The sequence below is a fragment of the Nipponia nippon genome, unplaced genomic scaffold, assembly GCF_047370975.1.
Source record: "Nipponia nippon isolate SJK-2023a ecotype South Korea unplaced genomic scaffold, ASM4737097v1 scaffold_1, whole genome shotgun sequence".
Classification (NCBI taxonomy): Eukaryota; Metazoa; Chordata; class Aves; order Pelecaniformes; family Threskiornithidae; genus Nipponia; species Nipponia nippon.
The window spans coordinates 58,102,350-58,127,580 of NW_028262290.1; the positions used below are offsets into that span (position 1 = coordinate 58,102,350).

A 25,231-nucleotide genomic window follows, 5' to 3' on the forward strand; every position below is an offset into this window, starting at 1 on the left:
ACTAACCGCGCTCATTAGTACCAAGTCTGTAGAACAGAGACTTAACAATATGCAGACCTGATTCTTGTCTTGCAACAGTGAAGTTTAGAAATAATTTAATTGAAAATAGGTTAACATAAACTATGACCGTACAGTTTACGCTACAGCAATTTAAAATTACGTAAATTCTTTGCTGCATCTAATGATTGGTCCCTTGGGTAATCTGTCCTCACAGCAATTCCTGTTGGAAATTTCTCCTTGTTATGATTCTGATCTAGCAGTGCCTCTGGGTTGAGACATGTGATGAATAAAGTGGTCGGTGATGAGTATAAAATCACCGTCAGTTTCCCTTCGAAGGGAGCACACCCTTGCAGCTGGCTGTAAGGCAGCGTTTTTGTTAGGGAGAATTTCACTGGTGGGGGAGAAGCCTTAAGTGAGCACAACAAAACATTTTCAAAATTTCCAGTGAATGGGAAATTAGCTTTTGTAATCATGTGTCTTCTAGAAACCCAAGTGTGCTTTCCCTGGAATCTTGTCTGGGATTTCATTACATGTTCTTAACGCAGATGTTTCAATGCTTTGGAAACAATAAACTATTATTATTGTCAGAATAAATTCATCATCTTTGCTTTTAGCAATGTCAGAGGGAGGAGGAGTGTTTAGCAGACCTCCAGGGAGCTTTTCGGTGGTCCCTCTACTGGAGTCTGAAACCTTCCTAGACAGATATGTTAGCTTCTCCTAATGGTGGTCTAACTAGAAAATTACTCCAGCATTGGCCATTTTAACAGTTGCTGATATATATTATCTGGACTATGTCCCCAGACTGTTCCTTAGTTAAATTAACTCCATCTTGTTATGTCTCACAATGATCTAAAAGCTATATATAACATATGGCATTCATAAATAGGTGATTTCAAATCTGTGACATAGTCTGCCTATACGCCCTGTGGAAATCTGAAATCTGAGAGAGAGATGGGGTCTATTCTACCTAAGAAGAGATAAAAGTGTTTTGTCACAGCTTGAAAACCTTGGCTATGCCCTTTCCCATTACCCTTTCAACAATATTCCTTGAAGCCTAAAGCTGTCTGTAAGTACAGCCACTTGCCCTAGCTGGGATTCCTGTTAGCCCCGGAACACGTAGTCGATTGTGATTCTTTAAGCACTTACTTACTTTTAGACACATGAAAATGGCCCCAAGGATTATTCTTTTGCTGGAAGTCAGAAGTATAAGGCTGTTTTTAGGATGTGCCCTGCATTTGTTAAACTGCTGCCCTTGTAGATGCAGAAATATATTAATGTCCTTGTATAGCTGCTTAAATAATTTTTTTTTTAATGGGTAATCCTGTTGGGTTTGGGGAGTGTGTGGTTTTCCTAAAACATTAATTTCAAAAGCTCTTTAGCCTATTATATTGTAATGAAGCATGTTTGTTACACTTACTGACACCAAAAGTATTAATCATGTAACAAGAGTAATGAGCAAGTTACTTCCATAGCTAATACTGCAATGATAACATCGTGGTGTTGTCATCTTTCAAACTGCGTTGTACCACCTCTGCTGCCCTAGAAGATCAGATTGTTACCAGACCCATGTTCAGATATTATGCCCTAATAGAAGCATTTATTCTTCTTTTTCCAAATGAAAAAAAAAAAAAAAAAAGAAATCTTAAAGACATTTATTTCTACTGATAGGCAATGCTGAAGTTTCCATTTTAACTTTAGAGTCTTTCTTTTATTTGAATAGAGAACAGTAGGGCCAGCTGCAGGTATAGGCAATGTAGGCAGGTTGCCTATGGATGCAGATGCTTAGGGTGGCAAAACAGTCCCAATAAAGAGCAGCCAAGCTTGGCTTTTCCCTCCACCACGGCCTTTTCTCCTGTGGAGAGGAAGACCACACGTTTGAGCTGTTCATGCCATGTGAACAACTGATCTCTATCTCCTGTTGGCAAACTCTCTACGCCTGAGTAATCTAAACTTTTATACTGTATATATGTGTGTTATACCGTATTTATATGTGGTTTATACTCACTCTCAGAGCGAGTATGCGCCAGTGGCAGTAGCAAACCTGACCCTTCTGACTCAGTCCTATCTCTGCCCCTTCCCTTTACGGGAGCAGCTGAGCTGTGGCAGCAGTGGAGGAGATGCAAACGGTGATGTGTTTGCTGCTTGAGTGGTAAGGGGCACGGGCAAGGAGAGGCATAACCTCCTGAATCTGGAGACTGGCGGGCTGGGTCTCTTAATTCTACTCCTAGTCAGCCAAAGCCCCACTGAGTCTTCTCAGACTATCTCCCTGCACCTCCCTCTTCTCTTTCCTCCATGCTCTTCTTCATGCACCTCCACCTTCCACAACCCCCACGTTCTTTTTTACACAGACTCTTGACTACAACTGCTGCAAAATTCAAATCTTCCTGTACGTGGAGAAGCCTTGAGTCAGCTCCAGTAACTAACCACTTAACATTTTCCAATTTAATAAGCAGATCACATCAAGTTGAATATTCACTTCTAAAATGTGAGAAAGGAAAACTCCAAATAAAGGAGAAAATAATCTAAAGAAAAAGATACCTATGGTAAATGATATGAAGTCATGTTCAGGATGGATGGCATCACGATGTGTATCTGGCATCAAACAGTACCCTGTGAGAAACCACCTTGAGGAACACGGCCCATCCCGGCTTGGCGTGCCCCACCGCAGCTGTGCCCCTGCCTCCTCTGAGCAGGCGGATTGCCATCTGCAGAGCGTCTCCATCCCACGGGCGAGAGGCCGAAGAGGAAAGGCTGTGAGATTTGCTCCTTCCCTCAGCAGCACCGCTCTTCCCCCTCGTGAGCAGACTGCTGAAGGAAATGAGAGCTGGCTCACGTGTGGGGTCACTGGGAGACTGCGGACTCCAGAAGGCAGACGTACATGCCGGAGGGTCCTCCACCAGGAGAGGGACAGGTCCACGCTATGCTGCAGCTTTGGACATGCAAAAGGGCAGGCTCCGGGCCTTAGGACGGGCAGGTCGTCTGGGGAGAAGAATAATTAGTGGGATAAGGTCCTTCTTCAAACACAATTCACCAAACCCTGTCTGACCCCACTGTCCAAATGACGAAATATTACTGTGGTATCTGGTGGGGCTGTGAAATCTTTTTTTAAGGTAGTGAAAGATTCATGTTACCACCCACCAGTAACGGCATTAAAGGCTTCCTTAGCTTATAAACAAGCATAAATACCCATTCTGTAAGCAACAGCTTTAATATTGCATTTGATATTTGATCATAACTGTAGTCTGCAAAAATGGTTTAGGTTTCAATTTTGTCAGCAATTTCTATGTCCTTTTCTACTTCTGCTGTTTCTTTCCATACATACCAAAACAGACGGAGGAAAGCCACTGCTGCTAAGTTTAGACTTTTTCTGTCTGTTCTTACTGTGAAAACTCTCAGGGCCAGCTATTTTCCATTTTTACTCCTACAAGCTCTATTTCCCAACCTGAGATCACTAGTTTAAAGATAGCTCTGATGCAGATACACGATCTGAGATCAACCTTCTGTTTGAAAACCTTCTGTTATGAAGCCATTAGTGTTCCCTTCCTAGCTGTCAGTTATGTTGCTTGTCAGTCTGTCATTCCAATTTTCCCTTACATTTCTTTGCACATTCATATGACTAAGAATAGTTTTCCATCCATAAGCCACTTACTTAGAGAACATCACTTCTGTTTCCCCTTCACTCATCTTTCATAGGCTGCCAAAGCTACACTTGATCACGACCGGGTAGCTGTTTTGCTCAAATGGCATTTTTTGGGCTAATCCATTAGTATTTTCCTTACTTTGTCTTCCTGTACCCTTTTTTAACATTATGTGGTAAAATGTAATTTTATGGAGTTGGAGCTTATCTTTTCCTTGCATCATTCCATTAGGAATTTTTAAGGTAAATGGTAAATTTTAATTTCAGTTTGGGACATTCTATTGATTTCCTAGCAAAACAAATAATAACAGGTTGTAAGCGGAACTCTGATTGCAGCATCAACGAAGCAGGGTGACATATAAGGAAAGGTTCACTCTTCTGCTTTCTTTAAACGCCTGTAGGAGTTTTACTCTCAGTTTACTCATGTGAAGACTCGGGGACTTTATTTACCCTCATTTTCGCCCATGAAATCTAATTTTGATACTAATTTCTTTCCATGATCTGTCAGTCATGCCTGGCAAGTCATCCTCTTAATTTGAATTACCCTTCATAGCAATAATTGCTGGTATTCTTTTTCCTTAACAGGAATTCATCCCGTATCTTTCACACACTGCTGTGATTATGAGTGCTTTCCTCTGAAACACCCACCTTTAGGTTTCTAGTTTGTATGACACAGTATGTTACACACACAAGACTACTTGCTGGCAGCATGCCTAACATTTTCAAACTCTTCCTAATCGTTAAGCTTCAGATTGTCAAAGCTAAGCAATCTACTTAATGATTGGGTTTACTAGATTTTTTTTTCCTGCATCTAGTTGCTCGATAATACCACTTTGCATTTCTACAGTGCCTTAATCCAGGAATCTCAAAATAATCGATATTATTTTACTCCCTATGGAATATTATGAATTATTGGGAATCCAGTTGTTAAGGAAAACAAAAAGTTAAGGGTACAGAAAAGTATATGAATTTCACAGGGTCAGGCAGGTTTTCCCTGTCAACAATAATGCTTTTAAATGGTTATCAGGAATGGAACCTTTAACTATGCTGTAAGCTGTTTGCTGCTAGCGTGATAATCCATGATTGTCCGTAACGGACCAGCTGCTAGTGTAGATAGGACCAAAGCATCTGATAGAGGCTTCCCCACCCTCTATGCTATGCCGATATAAACATCCTTAATGCATACAGTTCACGATTTACCTTCTTTTGGGCAGGCCTTTGTATCTTTTAAAATCTCTCTCTACAGGCAAGAGCATCTTTTACTTGAAGAAGGTCGTCAACAGGGAAAAAAGGAAAGTACTAACCGTATTTTCTTTAAATCCAAGGCAGCATCAGTTATAGTCATTTGGAATGAGAGTATCTCTACCAATGCTAATACAGTTACACTGAACTTCCAGCAGAAGTAAATTAAGTTATGCCAGTTTATGCAGTCCATTTGAGAACAAAATTGGCCTACTGTGTCAAAAGTGAAAAACTAACCTTATTATAGATACTTTTCTTTCTTCTCTTATGCTGTGGTTCAATTTCATTTAATCTAGAGATAATACTGCACCCAAATGTTCAAAAATATGTATCAAGATTGTCGTAATTCAGTATGGTCTTCCTCTGCACGTGATCAAGCAAAGAGTCAGGCTAAAATACGACTGTCTTTTCCACCTTGCGCACACCATCGCCACAAACGGAATGGTTTTCTTTACTGTTCAGCTCCAGCTGTAAGAGGAAGTCCCCGAGGTTACCTAATAGTTGAATCCTAATTCATGGCTCAATAACTGGAAGCTGCAAATTTCCTGGGGTCTCCATGAGTTCAAGCACGCTTCCCGTCACCGTGCCACACGGCACACAGTGTGCTGGTTACCACCAGTAACGAAGGACGCTTACGCCCTCCCGACCGTGGCCGTGCCGGCTGCCCACCACTGCTGTGCGGCTCGGATCATCCCATCGTGCACCAACTTTTCTACCCTCCGGAGGCTCTGGAAATGCAGTAGGGAGCTGCAGCACTTTTCAGCGCTCGGTGCCTCGCTTTCTAGATTTGTTGCACCATTCAAAGGGGAATGTCTTGCTAGGCAGTCATCTTGAATTCATTCTTAATTTCAGCTAGATTAAGATAAAAAGAAATTGAAGTATTTATTAGTGAGATTAAAAATAGGCAACGGAATGACAAAGATTTATATTAGACCTGAGGAAGTAAAAGAAAAACATTTAAACTACACATACTATTCACATTATTTCCATCTGATTTACTCTAGGACCCTAGATATCAAGACTTCTGTGGTCCTAGAAATCTTATGTTCATGTTACATCACGGGAAAATCCCTCTTTTGATGTAGCATGTTAGCTTTTATAGCCAATTTCTTTTATAGCGTTTGAAGTCTTCCTGAAGAGGTCCAGAGAGATTTGATCTTATTCAACAAATTTTATTTTACTTTTAATCCAGCAGATAGGCTGGCCATTTAAAATAATTTAAATAAGCATTGTTTCATTTCCCAGAAGATGCAGATGCCTCTGTGTTAGACCAGATGTCATCTGCTCTGCTTGACTGTCTATGTAATGACTGCTAGCCTAAGAAAGGGTATCTATCTCTTGTGCCCTCATCCCTTGGCTAATTTTGATGTTTCACTATGAAGCGTTTCCTCTATTGAGCCTTAGTTGTGTGTCAGTCTTTCCACTAACAAAAAACACCTGATACAAATGTCTACATGGGATAAATGTATTTATTTCATTACTGGGTGTTGACTGAAATCAGACACAATGGTAAATGAACATTCTGGGATCACAGTCTCCCCCCCCGCCCCCGCCATTTCCTGGATTTTCTTTTAAGTAAATGAAGATTTTGGACCTAGTTTCTAAATAAATGTAACCTGACCTACCTGCATTGAATCTAGAGACTGAGAACAGGGGTAGATTCTATTCAGATGAATAAATAATTGTGTAAGTGTATATGTATTTAAAAAGATAGGGCTTTTTTCGCTTATTGACCAAACCAAAATGTAAGGAAAAAATTCTAAGTCTTGATATGAAGTGTACAATTTTTGTTGTCAAAGAAAATAAACTGAAAAAAAATGACAATTTTGCCCTGCTCCAACTATACTGGTATTACTGGCTGAAGAAATAAACTAAATTTAAGCAGGTGAAAAATATGAATTCACTAGTTGTAACACACTCTGAGTCTTAACAAAATCATTACATCACTAAAAATTGCAAAAGAATGGGTTTTTGACAGCTGAATCACTGACTGGAAACAATTCTTCTGGAAAAAAAGAAATGCAATTTTTTATAAATATAATCAACAGTTTACAGTAAAAGACATTTCCCAAAAATAGCTAACAAAATCAACCATTCAGAGACACTGCCATGAATTAAAGAACTTATAAAACAGCTTTAATGTTTTTATTAGGCACTGTCTCTCCAGCTATTTGAATGAAGCAATAACTGAAGTTTCAAAGTATAAATGTCTCTAACTGTGCTGAAAGAAGATTAAAAAAAAAGCCTCCTTAGCAATCCAAGTAAGTGCATGAATATTATTTGTTGGGTGTTTGTTTGTTTGTTTGTTTTATTCTTTATATGAGTGTTTTCCCTCTGGCATGAAAAACATAATACCTCTCTGATTGCAGCACTGGAACAATCAGGAACAATCAACTTTGCTTGCTTCTCCTATTGTATTACTTATATTTTACCCATTATTTAGAAAGTATTGAAACTTCAACCTCCAAATTGATTGCATGTGATTGCAAGGGGAAAAAAAAGGGTACGCTGACCATGGCCCTACAGTCCACAGTGAGGTTCCCTCTAGGAGATGAATTGTGCAGTACCAGTTCATCTTCAGAAACAAGAAAATGTTACCCCCTTTCCTTTTAAGATTTTGCTCTCTAGTATTTAAAAAAAATATCATTTTAAAACTATCATTGGCCAACTTAGATAAGAATGTAAAACCAGCTGGTATTTTTTCTTCTAAATCCTTTGGTATTTTCCATTATCTGTAACTGAAACATTTTTATCATACTCCCTGTCCTTGGGTAACAAAATATTTTTCAATATGTTAACTTTTCCTTACCCAGTATCGTTAAAATAATTAAATCCTACCATCTTAATGCCATAGTGTCCCTTCAAGTCCAAGTTTGTTGTCATTTACCTCCATCTTTTATCATTAATCTATTATCATTCCTTACCACATTTGGGTACCAGCATATCTAGTCTTAATATGAGGTCTACTAATGAAACACAGGCAGTAGTGTGTTAAATGCTTGCATATTAAGTATGCTTGCATATTATGCAGAAAGCAGCGATCTCTATGGCACGTGATAGCAGCAGTTCCATCGGTTGCCATGGAATGTAGTTTACAGTTTGTAAAAATAAATGCACTAAATATCAAACCCAAAGTGCCAGGTTTATACCACAACCAAGGTAATGGTTTCTTTATAACTCTGTTCGGTATTTGGACATCCCTGAAAAAACTCTCTTCACCAAGTGGACAGAATTTGACTCCTTATTGCCAGGACCAAACAGGAAAATTTTAAATGAGGTTGTGAGAATCAAAAGTCCTTTTGAAAATGGTAAAACTAATCTCCTGTTAAAGGTGCAGATATAAAAAATGTCCTGCAAAAGGTCTGAATTGGACTTGAATCAAGAGAATTCAAATATATCTGATTTCAGGAAACTTTACATTTGATTCTCCCCCTTAATCATTTAATGTATGATTTGAAAACTGGATCGTAGCTATAAGGCAGTGAAGGTGTCCTAATGACTTGAATACAGTTTCGGAACTGAAATAAAGTACAGTTAAATACAAGAGTGTTTGCTGTTATTTATTACCACCATCATCATTTCACTATTATTTGTCTCTTAAATCTACTAACTGCATTATTACTATTTGGATTGTAGTGAGTGAATTATTTATTTTTTCTTTGTTAATATTTATCAGCTGTTGTAATTAGCTCGAGAATAGCTAGTAAATAACATGGCTTACAGATGAAACATGCCTTAAAAACAAGACACTGGTCCAGTCCTCAGCGACAGGACAAATGAATGGTATTTAAAACACATGAGCACTGCGAGCTGCGGGATCCAGCCTGCGAGCCGATACTCCAGGACACGAAATGGAAGAAAGTGCTTCGGCCAGTGAGGGGCTCCCTGGAAGGCGGCAGGTCGGTGGTGAGAGTATTCAGCCCTCAAGAGTCTGCAGCTGCTGTGGTTCATTTATTTAGCGCAGCCCTCTGGCTGTAGTCTGGTCTACTCGCTTCTGGTCCACAGCTCCCGCCCAGACCTCCGTCACTTGTGACGTCCTTTCTATCACGTGCAACTCTCCGTTCCGCTTCCTAGTCTGTCATGCTGTCCCAACACCCGCCTCGTCTCACTTGGTGCTCTCAGCCTCCCTCGGGGTTCCTTCACCGTCTGCACTGTGTATCATCACATGCTTCCTCCTCCCCGTAAACCCCTCCAAACTTAGCCCCTACACGCCTCGCCTCGAGAAGCAGGTCTCGTGGCCTCTTGCGCCGCCGTGCTCTCGGGGCTCAGCCAGCAGTACTCACGAGTGAAGTGTAAAGCAGTAAATCAGACACCGCCGCGTTGAACGTTTCCTCTGCTCGCTTATTGGTTTGCATTATTACATACAGCGAGCTCCAACGCTGTAAGTAAGGTAACGTATAGAGACTTCACAGCGCCTGCTGAGGGAAACGGCGATGGCCATGGCAGGAGAGGGGAGGAGGGGAAAGCGGCAGCACCGGTCAGGAGACGGCGACTGGGCTCCGGGGGACGGTGATGGTGGGGAAGGTGATGACAGAAAGCAAACGGGATGTATCTGGGCGAGCTAAACAGCCGCAAAGGGCTCCTACGAGGCGGTGAAAGCAGCAGCGTTCAGGACGGGCGGGGAGGGGCGGCGGCGAGCCCCGGGCTACAGGCGGCCGGCGCGAGGCGCCCAGAGCGGCGGCAGCGCCTCGCGTACCGCCCCCTGCTGGAGCGCGGCAGCCGCCGCGGGGGCACCCGGCCGCCTCGCAGGCGCCGTCAGGCGGCCGCGGAGGAAGAGGTCCGCCGCACAGCCCGGCCGCAGCTGGGGCCGGAGCGGGGGAAGGCAGGCCGGCCGGCCGGGGGAGCGCGGCCGCGGCTGCTGGGGCCCGTCCGCCTCCTCCCGGCAGCTCCCGCGCTGCCCCCGCGCAGGAACGCTCTCTCACGCGACCACCGGCCCCGCCCGATCTCGCCCACGGGCCCCGCGCTGGATGCCAACCGCCTTGCCCACGGCGCGGGACCCCCCCTCAGCCTCCCGGCGGGGACAGGCGCGGCAACGGCCGAGCGCGAGGCGCCCCTCCGCTCGGCGGGGGTGACCCAGCGCACGCGCGCAGCAGGCGGCGAGCGCGGCGGGCTCCGGCGGCTGCGCGCGGGCCGCCGGCGGCCGTTGGCCCCGCCCCGCCCCGCCCCGCCCGGCCGCGCCGCGTGAGGAGGGCGCGCGCCTGGGCCGGGAGAGAGTGCGGCGGCTGCGCCGCGGCGCGATGTTCGTGGCGCGCAGCATCGCGGCGGATCACCGGGACCTCATCCACGATGTCTCCTTCGACTTCCACGGGCGGCGCATGGCCACCTGCTCCAGCGACCAGAGCGTCAAAGTGAGCGGCGGCGGCGGCCGCCGCCGGGCCTTGTGCCGGGGGGTGGCGCGGCGTCTGCCGGCGGTAGCGCGGCACCGGCCGTGCGCGGCCTACCGGGCTGCCGGGCGGGCGCCGGGGCGCGGCCTTCCCTTCCCTTCCCTTCCCTTCCCTCCCATCTCTTCCCCCGGCGGCGGGCCCGGGCCTCTGGGCGGGAGGGGCCGGCCGCTCTCCACCCCGCTGGGGCCGGGGGGGCGAAGGGCCGCGCTCGGCGTCCGCGGGGCGCTGCCGTGGGCACCGTCCGCGGAAGGTGCCGGCTGCGCGCTGCGCGCGCCGCTGGGCACGTTGTTCCTGTGGGCGCGTCTGCACGAACGCGTGTGAACGCACGACTCTTCCCCCCCCGCCTCCCCCCCCCCCCCCCCCCCCCCCCCCCCCCCCCCCCCGGCCCGGTGGTGCAGCTGGGAAACATCCTCACGCTGCTCGTTTCCTCGATTCAGCTGAAAATCCGTACTTATTTAAGGGCGCTGAGGGAGGAAGCCCCTGCTGCACAATGAAGTGCCAGTAAGCAGAAGGCTGAAGGGTTCTGCCTGCGCCCTGGCAGATTAGGGAAACTGTAAAATATTAGAAACCTTAATTTTACATTCTTTTAGAGGAAATAAAATAGTAGTAAATGAAAAGTTAATTGCTTTTTCCATTTTTTGCACGTAGTGAGAAGATGGACAAAAATTCAGGAGTTACATGGTTAGATTTAAGAAATGTAACTTGCAGAGAGCGGTTATATCTTTTGTTAGACCAAGGGAAATGGTTGAGAAAATTGCTTTTCCATAGAAAGCTATGTCAAATGTAGGTCAGGCTTGAAAACAAGCGAGCAGCCCCTTCTCCCTGACCACATTTTAAAAAGCAAACAAAAAACCCCCAACAACAAAAAAGTCCCCCCAAAAGTAAGCCAAAACCATGTCAGTCTTTAGTCTGCACTCACTATGTATAAGTCGCAGCCTAAAAAGAATGTTCTTAAGATGCCAAGATGTGGGTGGAACTCAAAAACTATGTTCTTTAGTGATGTAATGTTACTTTCCAATCATAACGGTAGCCTTTATGAGACTGTCTGAAGAAGTTTAACCAGAGTTTTACAGCACTTGCAAAACAGCAGCGGTGTGTCTGGCGTAGGCCCCGTTCTCGCTAGGTGGGCCCTGCCGAGTAGCAGTCGGGGAGAAGTTATGCAGTTGGGCTGTGATGATAACAACCAAGGTGGTGGTAGAGATCCAGAACGCCAAAAGCGAGGTGACTTTCGGTAAGGTTATATGGTGAACGAGTGACAAACTGGGGTGGCTGCCAGGCTTCTAGAGCTGTCTTTCATCTGGTTATGTTCATGACTTCCTTCACAATTTTTCAGGAAAAAAAAAAGTCATCAAGATGATAAAGATGTATGGGACATGAAGAGAAAGGAAGGTTAAGTGACTTGTGTGTGGTTATAAATCAAGGCAGAAATATTAGAAACAGAAACAAGATCTGTTCCCCTCCCCGAGCTTGATTTTCTTTTTGCTGTCCTGCTCTGTCTTTGGGATGATGGCCAGGAGCCACACCAGGGTGTTGCAAGCAGATGTGAGCACGTGCCGTGGTGAGGACCGTGGGGGCTGTAGGGTGAAACTGCGTAGTGTACTCTGGGAACAGAGTGCATGAAGTGTTGAGAATTGTAATTTGTCTTTTATGAATAATTTATTGTTTAAAAAAGATAGGCTCCATACAATAGTGGATTTTGCAGGTGAATGCCTCTTCTCCCTACCTGTAGTAGGGATATTTGCAAGGTCGAGTGACATGCCGTTGTGTACTGAGCCAGGTAGAGTTTTCCAGATTAAAATGTTTAGTGGTCTATGTATAGCTATATATATTTTTTTTAATGGCTGGGTTTTTTTAGTACTACTTGGTAAGCTTTATATACAAATTGTATGATTGTGTTTTGATTTCTCGGTAGGTCTGGGACAAAAGTGAAAATGGGGATTGGCATTGCACTGCCAGCTGGAAGGTTTGTATTTATAAAAATTACACAGTTATAACCATAATTTCTCCTTTGTTTTTGAAGAAACATACTTAGTTTTTGCTGACTTGTAGAGTAGAAATACTTTTGGTTTGTTGTAGATCCTGTATTTCTTATGGTAAAATACTTTTTGTCTGCTTTTATAAAACATCTCTAAAGCCTCTCACTTAAAAGCAGAGGCCAGCATGCGGTCTGATAGTATTAGTACTTAGTTATGTTGGCAGACTTTGTTACCAGTAAACACAGCAGTAACTGGCGTTTAGGGAGTTGGAAAACGGTACCTTCATTTTTAATTGAATATTTCCCTTTTGCATATTGTAACACTTGAAAAAAAGAAAGGGGGGAAAAAAAAGAAAAAGGAAGAGGTCTGGCTATTAAATGTTACAACATCTTACCGTCCCCCGTCCCCCCCCCCCCCGAAACCTTTCTGAGAACTGTGTCATGCAGAGACTCTGCTTCATCAGGATAATTAGTGCATTCAGCTTCTGAATTGTCCTTAAACTTGTATTTGATAGGACCACAATACGATAATCCCTGTAAATGAAAATGCAAGCGAAGCTTTTGAATTCCCCTTTTCTATAAAAAGGAGCATTAGGTTGACTAGGTATGAAAAAGAAATTTCATGTAAAAAAGGAGAAGATAAGTAATGCTCTGCATATGCTTTGGAAAAGTACAAGCAAGCTAGAAGTGAGCATGGTAATGGCTGAAAATTGTAAACAAAGCTGTACTTTTTGTGTCAAGACAGAATCTTAGCTTGGAACTTGCTGTTTGTAGGAGTAATGCCTTGAAATACACTTGCAATAATTATCTTTTAACCATTGATTAATAGCAACAAAACTTTGCAGTGCTTATAGGAATAAACAAATGCAACAGCTGCTGTGTAACTTTGAGCTTTATAAAAGAACATAGGTTTGAAAGGCATGGTCTTACTGCTTCCTAGAATTTACTTCTGCAGAAAGTCATGAGAATGTATGATTGCTTGGACTGATACCATAAGTGTGTTTCTCTAGAGTGTTTTGGTGTTATCTTGCAGACACATAGTGGATCTGTGTGGCGTGTGACATGGGCTCATCCTGAATTTGGGCAGGTCCTGGCTTCCTGCTCTTTTGATAGAACAGCAGCTGTATGGGAAGAAATCGTGGGAGAGTCAAATGATAAACTCCGAGGCCAGAGTCACTGGGTGAGACTTTAACGTATTCATTACAGTTTCTATATGTTCTCATATAAACAGATTTACTGTGCCTCATTGATTTGTTTTCTTGTCATAACGGGCTGAAGCTTTAAACTGTTTAAATTCCAAAATTAAACAGAAGACTGAACATGAAAATTGTTCGGAATACCAAGTTACTGGACACTTCTGGTTTTGCAACGTATTTTCCGTTCCTGAAACAGAGAAAGCACCCTGTTTTCTTCCGTTAATATAAAGTCGTCCTGATTTTGCCCATGTTTTGTTAATTTGTGGCAATATTGCAACATAGAGTAAGTATTTTTAAAACATTTGGGGAAAACGGCTAAATGGCAACATGTGGGCCGATTAGTGTCACTACTATCGGTGTTTCTTAACAAGATGTAACCTGGCAAACAACTTGCAGACATGAATTCCCATCTATGGTAGAATTAAAGTTGTGGGGTTTGTCTTCTGTGACAAGAGAGCATTTGAAACTGTCTCAGGCTGCTCTTTTTCATCTTTCAAACAATAGATCAGGTTTTGGGGGGGAATAGTTTGCCCAGAAGTGGATTTTCTGGGTAGCATTTAATCAAGAGAATTTTAGATGTGAACAGATTATTTTGGAGCTATTCTTCATGTGTGATCTTACGTAAGTCAGTGTAGTATTCCTGCCTCTAATGTTTTATTTCATTTTAGGTTGCTAAAATATCTGCAATTTTCTACTTTCTAGTAAAGTTTTCTAACATAAAGTATGTAATTGTGAAGAGTTGGGTTGTCAGGGCCTTTGGCACTCAGTGGGGTATGAAAGCTGGCTTCCGTGTGCAGGTTGCAGTTGTGATGCATAGTTTTCAGCCGAAACTCGTACTTTCTTGCCAGGAGAGGAGACAACTTGAAAAACAAATGTTTACAATTTTTTCCTCTTTCACCCTAGCTAATCTTCCTATCAAATGTCTGCTGTATTCACCCATTCCCTTATCAGAAATACTTGTTGTTTTGAGGCTTCTGTTGGAAAATGCTTCATGGTAAACTTCAACAACGCTGAAATTAGCAAGCGGCGTTGCTAGGCATCGCAGTTAATATTGTCACCAGTATGAATGAAGAGGACAGTTTCAAACTGCCTGTTGCCAATACTCTTGTATTTTATGCTTATGTTACATGGTGGTTGTTTTTGGTTGGTGGTTTTTTTTTTTTCCTGTCTGAAGAGCATAATCTAAACCGCGCTTTTTGGTATCAGAACTTTAATACCACTGTGAGTATATGTCTTGATGCTTGAAATTGCATCAGTGCAATGATCTGTCATTTCTCCAGTTCGTTGGTGTATAAAGATTTTTTTTAAGCTCTTGATGGAAGAGGTAAGTGATCCTATGAAATGGTGTTGTCAGACTTTCATTAGCCTTCCTTAGGGAATACATTTTTGATGGAAATTTCTAGCATTTCCTTCAAGAATTTCTGCCTTTCTTCGCAGGTAAAGAGGACCACTCTAGTAGACAGTAGGACGTCTGTCACAGATGTGAAGTTTGCTCCCAAGCATATGGGTCTTATGTTAGCAACCTGTTCAGCAGATGGAGTTGTAAGGATTTATGAAGCTCCAGATGTGATGAATCTCAGTCAGTGGTCACTGCAGCATGAAATCTCATGTAAACTAAGCTGCAGTTGTATTTCTTGGAATCCTTCAAGGTATGTTATTAAAACTGTAGGTTTTGCTTTATGACTGTTGAAGCAGGAGATCCAAAGAGTTAGTTCTGAAATTTTTTAGAATAAATCCTAAAACACGCATGGAGAAGATTGAGTGTACGTTACTCAGATCTGAAAGAAAGCTGCTAACATTTCTTCTAATAAAGCAAGTTTGGCAGAACCAGAGAAGTGTTACAAAAACTCCTCCTGTGCTCTGTGAGGAAATATTCCCAGCTTAATTATTTTTAGCAACTAATGAGCTAAAGAGCTACAGAATGCTCTTTATTTATCCCACAAAACTTAGCTGGGATTTTAAATAGAGAAAGTGTTTATAAAGGGACAGTTCCTCTCTCTTTCTTCTTTCCTTAAGAAAGGTTTTGCAATAGGTAGTAATTTTGACAGCTCTAACAACGACACGCACCCTTGCCAGTGCAACAGAGTACTGGAAAGCACAAGAGTCTCGCTAGCACAAATACAAAGCCTTGAGAGCTGTTCTTTTAGTGATATCCTCAGGGGCTCAATGATATACTTAACCTTCTTGAACGGGAAGGAATCAGAGAGGAGTTTGGTTGGGTAGTCGCCACCCAGAACACATACAAGCAGAGGTTCTCCTTTGCTTCCCATCTCGCATCCTCCCCCAGCAATAACAGGAAGGGAAAAACCATTCAGGACTGAACGGCTGTGGATTCTGTTTGTCCAGAAGCACTTGATGGCTTTCCCTACAGAAGCAGTGGTCTGTGTCCTGCTGATCCAGCCATTCTTCTAGTCAGTAGTAGTAGTCTGTGCTAAAGGTTCAGAGTACGGGCTTTCTCTTTAATACATGGGATGGGGTTAAAAGTTGATTTAAAACTAGAACTCATCTACATTTAGCTTTTGTAATCTGTCTTCCGAAACCTGAACAAAATCCCACTAAATCAATCATTAAAAGTACTGCACAGAATGCAGACTCTGCCATGAAACTTGTGGCGAATACTTGACTGCAAATGCATATGTAAGATCAATCCTACTCTCTGGGAGCATCATCTTGAATTGTCAAATAACGTTCCCTAATGATTTCTCCTTAATGGGTGTATAAAGTGGGCATTCAAAACAATAGAATGGAGGTTGTACCGGTAACTGTGAATAGCGCTTACTCGTGTTTCCTTGTGATTCCCACACACCCCCCCCTGCCCTGTGGTAATTTTTTCTGTTATTGTTTTTTTTTCTTTATAGATAATGTGCCTGAAATATAAAAAATGGCTTCATGTACTTTCTGTGAAATCATTTGTAAATACAACACTATTTGTTTTCACCTTTTAGCTCTCGAGCACATTCTCCAATGATAGCTGTAGGAAGTGATGACAACAGTCCAAATATATTGGCTAAGGTTCAAATTTATGAATATAACGAAAATACCAGGTATGCTAAATGACAATATATAACATTTGTGGGATCTTCAAGTAGTTTGTAGTATATGGCCTTTTATTTTATTCCTGTCATTAGATGTGGAGTAGTAAATAATAATACCTTAATTCTGTCTCTGAGCCATTGGATGGGAGAGGGAGACCTCAGAATGTGAACTGATGTTAACAGACATGATATCGATAATTTTTTTCCATCTCAGTGCAGAAATGCCAGTGTTCTTACCAGCATTTTAAAGTGAGAATTCTTGTTTCTGCTTCTGCTAATTTATATGCTTAATTTTGTGCAAGGAATTAATAGGACAAAGTTGAAATTTGAATTGTGTTGCACTAGGCACTATTTTGTTCAAGGCGACCTTAAAATGTTTTTAAAAAGTCTTGTGAATTACTAGCGTTCTGTGAAAGTTCAGTTTGGACAGTTAAGAATTCAGAACCAGAAAAGGCCAGGAAGCGTATGCACAACCACTTTCAATTAAGTGATGACAGAGAACTTGTGTTTCATTCAGGGTGACTGGTGTGGGAAAGGAGCCAGAGTGTTTTGTGGACTTATGCCTGGCTTCAGACAATGTTCTCTGTGCATTAGCAATAAAGAAAAGGTGTTGTAACTTACTGGTGGTAAATAACAGAATGGAATGCATGTTGATCATACAGTGAAGGAGGCAGATAGTGGTCTGCTTACAAGCACAGAAAATTTAGTAAGTTACTGAGATACAAATTCCCTTTAGATTTGTGAATGGAAGAATCTCTTTATTTCCCTCTTGCAACTGTAGACAAAAATGTTCTTTGTACTGGAATCCTTGCTTTATTGTATGATTTAGCATACTGTTGTTAGTAGTTAGGGTATCTGATGTATTCAGTTTCTGAAGAAATCAGCTTGTAATTATTACTTAAAATTAGATTTATGTTAAGAAAATATTTTTATCTTTGGAAGTGTCGTCATGTATACTAACCCCTTTTTCCCTGTTCCACTACTTCTGGTTTATATAATATGCATCGCTGGCAATTTTGATGGCACTAAAGGTTGATTTCTTACGCTGTACAGGAAGTATGCAAAAGCAGAGGCTCTGATGACAGTCACGGACCCTGTCCATGATATCGCATTTGCTCCAAATCTGGGAAGATCCTTCCACATCTTAGCTGTAGCAACCAAAGATGTACGAATTTTCACACTAAAACCTCTAAGGTGAGCTTAAAAGGTAGATAGTTCAGTATTATGTGGTGCATACTATGTAGTCTTATTTTAATAGTATCTACGAAGCAAAAGTAGTAACTTAATGTATACAGGACTGTTTTATAGCAGCGTGATTTTTAAGAGGACGAGATTGTGAGCAAGTCTATAATTTTGTCTGAATACCTCCTGATCTAGTAACAATTGTTATATAAACTCCTTCAAAGATGTAGTCCTCTCTTTTTGTCATCACGTTCAAGCCCAGACCTTTGAACTGTCACTTTTTTCTTAAAACAGGAAAGAATTGACTTCATCTGGAGGATTAACAAAATTTGAAATTCATATTGTGGCACAGTTTGATAATCACAACTCCCAGGTGTGGCGAGTGAGCTGGAATATTACAGGCACAGTGCTTGCCTCCTCTGGTGATGATGGCTGCGTGAGGCTCTGGAAGGGTAAGGTCGCCCACCTGAAATACATTAGCTTTGTAGGATGCTGAATATCCTTGAGAAATTTTACTCAAAAAAGAATTTTGGTGTAAAAGTTCATTTTAGATTTGTGAATGATAGATTTCTATATTTCTGTTTACATTTCAGAAAAAGGAAATAACTTTCTGTGCTGGAACACTTGCATGATTTAGGCTGCTGCGAATAGTTGTTACTGTACCCTCAAATTGTTTCACCAGACTAGAGCTATGTAAAGTTGTCATTTTTAAAAGTAACATATGTATGGCATTACTACCTTTGCCTGCTGCCAAAACCAGGAAATGTACATTCAGTCACAATGTTGAGGCAAACTGGCTTTTTTTCTCTTTACACTTCCAAAAGCAACAACAACAAAAAAGTGGCAGTTTCCTCATCTGTTCTCATTTGTTTCTCAGCATTTTAATAAAGGAAACTCATTCTCACTACTGAACAAAACTGAGTTTTAAATTGTGGATAGGCAGAGAATGTCAGACAGCTAAAGGGCCTCAGCTGTTTGGAACATATATTGGTATTTAAATTCAATTCTAATTCACTGTGTAGCAGTTGAAACATCATAGTTGTATCAAAAGGTGATCTTAAGAAGAGGAACTAACAATTTTTATGTATCTCTATTTGCAGCTAATTACATGGACAACTGGAAGTGTACTGGTATATTGAAAGGTAACGGGAGTCCAGTGAATGGTAGTTCTCAGCAGGGAATTTTTAATGCCTCTCTAGGTTCAGCCAATACAAGTCTACAGAATTCACTAAATGGATCATCTGCCAGCAGGTAGGTTAGTTAGTAAAGAGATTGAATTTCAGTAAATACTCTCTTCTCTGAATATTCTTCATTTCACTTAGCTTTCATGTTTGTTTTATATTTTTTTTTTTAAAGTGCAATGTCATTTATTGCATGAATACTCCTACAAGCTATTGTAGTTTTGCTCTGTGGTGGTGTCTGTTATGTCAGTGTTAAGAGGAAAAGGAACAAAACCTAAGCCGTACCGAATCATTCTGTATAAATAAGCAACGTAAACAACTATTTTCACTTTTAGTCCTTTCACATGATTAAAAATAACTTTTCTGAAATAGTTTCAAACAAGGAGAAACTTCATCATACTGCTGTGTAACTGCCCTTCTGTTTTAGATGCACATTTAAAAGTGAAGCAAAAATACCAGCAACAAATTCTGTTTTTTCACTGGGATAATGTAGCAGAAAGGAAGGAGAAAAAGATACTTCATAATGTATGGTTTCAACAGTCATATGCTAGTGTTAGTTTACTTGCACTTTTGCAGGCGTAACATCAATTGAATGAAAGTTTTGGCATTCTTATCGCAGATTAATTTGCTTTCTCTGTTATGTTTTTATTCTGTAATAATTGCTGTTTAGTAGGTAAATTCAACTGCCTCTTCTGAAAACCATTTTAATTTGTGCGTGCTGAAATCTAGAAATACACTGAGCCCTGCATTTGTATGGTGCGGCGCCTACAGTCAACTTTACAGGATGTGTCCTATGTAAGGACTAAATGTGGCCAAATTCCATAGCAGCAGCAGCTTCCAAGTTTTGTGGCCACCTTTATTTTTTTCAAACACCTTGGGATAGCCTCCATTTCCATCCATGTACCGCTTCTAATACGGCTCTTTTTCCGTTTAAAATGCTCATCTGTAAAGTACTGTGACAGTTTGCTTTTGGAGAGTAGTCTTCACCCTCCCCTTCAGCAGTCAATCCTGAACAGCAGTTCTGGCTTCCAGGTCCCTAGCTGCGTTGAACAGAGAAGGGCTTGCTTTCACGTTTTCCTCACAAGATAAATGGGAGAGCAAGAGGTGGTAATGGGCCAAGTCTCCAGCAAGAAAGGAGGCCAAAATGATACTGGTCATCTGCTTCCAGGTGCTGCTTACAGTGTAGCAAAAAATGCTGAAATGCAGTCCTGTCTTGGAAATGAGATATCCAAACCTATTTAACTGGATTTGCTTGGGCTCCTGTAGGGAGAAACAGGCCGTTTTATACCTGTTTAGCATAGGCTGTGGTTTCACAGTCTCCTTATCTAAGACTGTGCTGCTGCCAGCAAGACTACCCTACCCTACTCCATTAGTTGTTCTCCTCTCCCTGAAGTTGGTAGTGAGCCGTTGTGAAACTGAAACTTCCAGCGTTATTTTAGACTCCCTCCATTGCTCTATATTTTGAAAGTGTTTTTTTTGGTTTTGTTTTTTTTTTTTTTTTAATAAACTATTCTTGGCTCCAATTTGGAATTAACATTTTGTTACAGAATTAAGTCCATGGCTGGAGAGTTTAAAAATGTATGGTGTCTTGTCCTAGGATTGAGCCTTACTATAAAAAAGATGCACTTAACTACATGTTTTCTTTTGTAATCACATTGGCTTGAATTCCATAAGCACAGTTGCTAACTTTTTTTAGCATATTAACACTTAAAATAAAGATTTTTGGACTGACATTTGGCTAAATTGGTATGCTACACAGAATTTATTTTGCCTGTGACTGTAGATGCTATGTTTCAGTGTCTATACATTTAAACACTTAAAACAGATAAAACAGGCAGATCTGGAAAACTTTGTTAAAGCACGACCACCAAACTGGATTTGTAATCAAAATAGTTTCAGAACAGATGATGTAGATTGTTGGAAAGTAAGTCAGTAAGGCTATATTGTTATGTTGATGTAATTGTGTGTCTAGATGTATGATACAATTTCCACTCTCCATTTGTATTATGTCCTTTTTAACAGAAAGCAGAGCTGATACCAAGCTAACTGGAGTAACTTTGGTGTTTTGCTGCTTGTTGCATGCACACAGGAATGGAAAACGAACTCCTTTTTCCCCTCCCCAACGTCGTTTGACCTCTCCCAAGACACCAGCAGCCTGCTAACTACTAAATGCTATTCAGAAAGCCTTTTTAAAACCAGTTGTGTACGTTTTTTGTACTAGCTCGCACAGTTTGATACTGTTGGAACTCCTTATAGAAAAATAATTGGAGAGGTTTCTTGTTTGGAAAAAACCCACAAACAAACAACAACCCAAACCCAAAAACTTCCATCAAAACTTTTTTTTTTTTTTGAAAGCTTGTCAGATTAAAAGATTAAATGACTAAAAATGATAATTTTTGTCCTTGATTGGGATGGAAAGAGGGAAGTGACCATTAAAATAATTTTCATTAAAATGGTTCTGATAACTAATTTGTTTTGCATTTCATAATGTTCAGCATTTGATTAAGATTCCTAAACATCACAAGTTTGTAACTGCTTTGTAATATATGAAACTGTTAGTTTTAAAGGAATAAGAAAACTGTGTTTTGACAATTGTACAGATGGTAGCTTTTAATAGTTTGGTATTGCTTCATTTATAACTTAGTATGACTTCAAATAAATGTTTTGTAAGTGCTGTCATACTTTCTTCATCCTAACTAAGAGAAGTACTTTTTCTGACATGTACTTGTACATTCCTATGGTAATAATTCCATGGAGTAACTAAAATTCTCTGAGCGTAGTATCCTAAAAAGCGAAAAACACTTCAGCCATACAAAGATTGAAACCAAAATGCAGCTTGTTGTGAATTGTCCCATAATTTCGTTAATCATATAGCTGTTCCTTTATGTAAGTCCACGGAATTTTAAACAAGACAGAAAACATCTGTAGATATCTAATACAGTTACACTAAAATGCACAAGTATTACGGGTAAGTCCTAATAAAAACAGCAGAAAGATGACATGAAGTGGCATAATTCTGAGTCTTGCATTCACCAGGAATCTTAAATTTACTCTGAGGATTTTGCAGAAATATGTAAATACATACAAAGACTGTATTTCATTGGAAGTAGTTCCTCTCTGTAAATGTATATTATTAAATTTAAAGTACTGTAAAAACAATGATGTTTTTACATCTATTCTAGAAGTGCTGTGAAGTTAATCTGAATTAGACGCATAGCAGAAAATGTACTTACATAATATTTAATGTATATCTTTCGTCACAAGTGAAGCGTTACTAAAAGCTCTGTTAACAAATGGCAGGAATTCTGGGAGAATGAAAGCCTGTTAATAGCTGTGCTACAACAATCCTTTTGATTTCCAAAGCAATCTCTTCTTTTGTAAAAATGTATACTAGGATTATTATTATGGTATTCTTTTCTGTGAATTTCGGTGGGAAAGACTGTATTATTTTCCTTTTAAAGAACAGTTTCCAGATTTGTCTTGTTTTGAATTACAAGCCTTGATTTCTGCTATTATGTTCTATTGGTTTTGGCATGGATATACTAAAGCCTTTTTTTTTTTTTGTTTCCAGCATGTCTTTTCTCCCCTTTGGTTCTCCTTGTATTTACTACCTTTCTCTTTTTCTTGTTTTGTTTTGTTTTTTTGTTTTGTTTTGTTTTTTGTTTTGGTGTTTTGTTCCTTTCTTAATTGTTTCAGGTATTTCTTTCCCCCTCTGGATTCCCCACGGGCTGGATCGAGATGGTCCAGTCATGCCCAGCTCCTTCCTCCTCCTCCTCTGATAGAGCACTCTTGCGATGCTGACACTGCCAACATCCAGTATCCTCACCCTCGCAGACGATGTGTATCTCGGCCTCTTAATCTGTTACCTGAGAATGAAGGGGTTTAACATGTTACTTTAAATAAACTCTGAAGGGCCTTATTCTGGTTTGTGAATGCTTCCATTTCTGGCTGCCTTTGTATTTCTTCTCTGATACAGGAGATTTTAAAACATTTGGGGACTTCATGCATGTTTTGCAAAACAAACTACAACATTTGGAACATGTTATTTATGTTTGTGTATCAAAGCAACATTTTAATCTGTACCCTTTGAACTATGGCAACACATACAAACAGTATTAACCATGAGCTATTTACAGAGTAGCTGACTTCAAGGTGCCTGTCCTTTTTTTTTTTTTCCCCTTCTTTTTTTGGAATCAGTTTAGTGTGGTCTTGAATTTTTTTCTTTTTGTATTTTGCACTGACATCTGTGAAATATATTCTCAAAATTAAACATGCCTTCAAGAAGTTGTTGAGTAACTAAAAGATTGATATTGGATCAACTTGTAAAAGAAACAAAACCATTCCTGTGTATACTGCAGCAAAATAGTTTGGAGTGTTTGGTTACTTGAGAATTTTCCATCTTGCTGTAATAAATATTTAAATTTTATAATTGCGGTTGACTAATAAACTTATTCTAAAAGGTCTGTATCACTATGCTTTTTGTTGTAATAGTGGTTTTTTTTTTTTTTTTTTTTTTTTAATGGGGCCCTGATCAAGGAGCTTTTCTGATTCAGGTGTCTGTTCTCATAGCTTTGCTTTTGTGAAGTCATGTGCCATTCCGGATGCGCAGTTCTATATTACATTTTTCTGCCACAGGGTGTGCTCTGACTTTTCTCATGCGTGTGTTGAAGGTCTGCAGAGACTAGAGTTGTTGGATTTCAAATTGCCTCATAGTTCTTTTCCGGTGCTTCAATAATTCACTTAGGACATTTTGAAGAAATAGTACTACTTAAAAGCCTTCTTTTTTGGTATGTCAGCACAGGAACATCATTGCTGTGGATCAGCACCCTGGCATTGACTTAGCTTTGGCTGGTGTGAGACAGGCGGGAGGATAAAACTGGACAATGACTACATGGAGTAGCGTTACTGTACAGGATGTAACTGCTGAGCACGTTCAGCAGACCTGGGGGGGAGGAAGCACAAAGGTGGGCTCTGTGCAGCAGAAACCCAAAGCGTAATAGTGTACTTCAGTGTGCTTCAATGTGGACTTACGCTACTTCCTGGAGTAGACCACCAGTAAGTGTAAGGTAACGGAGAGAGCAATCTGCATTCTTCCAAAACGATGGCAAGTTTCTGTACTTGTATTCTGGAAACTTCATTTGCTCATATGCTATATTTTTGCTCAGATACGCCACGTTTGTTTCTTGCTTTATCTCTGAGGAATCTAGTTTTAATTTACCAAAAAGGTAAATTAAGGTGGCAGTGTCTAGATATGCTGCTGTTCCCCAGTGTTTAAAGTTTGTGCTATAAGACCCTGCAGCATCTCAGATATGCCTCAATTACTGCAGTGTAAGAAAAACAAGTCTAAAATATATTCAAAGATAATTCTTTATGTATAACCAACCTTCATAAGCCAGATCTAAGGGAAAGACTCCTGCTTCCATTATTTTTTTTTTTTTTAATTTGCTCCTGTTGTCATTTTGGAGCCCAGAATATCAGCTTATGGTAATAGTAAAGTAAATGGCAACTTTTTGCAGCTTTGAATGCATTTGTTTAGTTAATTCAGCGTGATCACATTATTTTCCTCTGTGCTGAATGTGTATTATTATTAGATATCCTGACTAATTCCAGTCACTCTTCTTACTAATGGAAACATGCTGTTATATTTTCAGTGCAAACAAGTTATGTTTCCAATGGACTGGCCAAGTACTTTGACTTCAGCAAATGAACTTACGCTGGTTTTGCGGCTGATACTTGCCTTTCCCCCTGCCTGCCCTTTTGCATCCATGTCTCTTCAAACCAGGACCTTTCACTCCATATCCTTGATGGTCCACCCCCCCTTCCTCAAAGTCATGCTTCCCTCATTATTCATCTCTCTTGCACCCATGACTCAAAATTATGAACTGTACTTCTGTGCAGGACCTGGGCCCTTGAGTGTAAGCAGAACCCCTAGGAGGGAGGGAGATTACAGAAGGGCTTAAAAAGGGATGATTACAGCAGGCTCTTGCAGTACTTTAAATTTACCTAGTGCTTCGTAAGGCCGCTGTCCCTTTTCTTCTTCTGAAAGAAGGTATACATTATCCCATATACTGTTTACGTGCTTGGAGCACATCTTAGCTTGAACTTCCACGACTAGAAGTTTTTGGATCTTGTAGTAGCCAGGGAAGTGGTTTTGTTTGCTTTTTTTTGTTGTTGTTTGTTTGGTTTTGTTTGGAACATACGTATGAAATTCTGATGACGTTGAGTGTGTGAATTCTCACTCTCATTCTAGCTTTTTGCAGTCTCCATACCAGGAGTACAATTGTAGAAGTGCATTGTAAAAATGTCCTGGAATAACACTGAATTTGATTTAGATCTTTCAAAGTTGTCATACACACATACATGTATTCCTATGTACCTTGTTTGGAAGGCATTGGCTGC

General features: G+C 40.8%; 1 protein-coding gene and 1 long non-coding RNA gene across 6 annotated transcripts; one reads left to right on the plus strand and one right to left on the minus strand.

Annotated features, from left to right (window-relative positions):
• Nucleotides 1–1,679: 1,679 nt before the first annotated feature.
• LOC148057393 (uncharacterized) lies at nt 1,680–9,875 on the minus strand. Its single transcript, XR_015704698.1, has 3 exons — nt 8,614–9,875; nt 5,117–5,731; nt 1,680–2,979 (listed from the first exon to the last, which is right to left on the minus strand). It is a non-coding gene; the product is annotated as an uncharacterized LOC148057393 (long non-coding RNA).
• A 143-nt stretch (nt 9,876–10,018) lies between these two features.
• SEH1L (SEH1 like nucleoporin) lies at nt 10,019–23,307 on the plus strand. Of its 5 annotated transcripts, none has more exons than XM_087757222.1 (9): nt 10,019–10,227; nt 12,176–12,226; nt 13,272–13,418; nt 14,872–15,083; nt 16,380–16,478; nt 17,523–17,663; nt 17,946–18,103; nt 18,752–18,902; nt 22,404–23,307. In XM_087757222.1, exons 1-9 carry the CDS (start codon nt 10,117–10,119, stop codon nt 22,609–22,611), a joined length of 1,278 nt encoding a protein of 425 aa, XP_087613348.1. In that variant the 5' UTR covers nt 10,019–10,116; the 3' UTR covers nt 22,612–23,307. The 5 variants fall into 5 exon arrangements, with proteins under 5 accessions (XP_087613348.1, XP_087613382.1, XP_087613373.1 ...); XM_087757256.1 differs by having other exon boundaries at nt 18,752–18,793; nt 22,529–23,307; XM_087757247.1 differs by having other exon boundaries at nt 18,752–18,793; nt 22,404–22,773.
• The last annotated feature ends 1,924 nt before the right edge of the window (nt 23,308–25,231 follow it).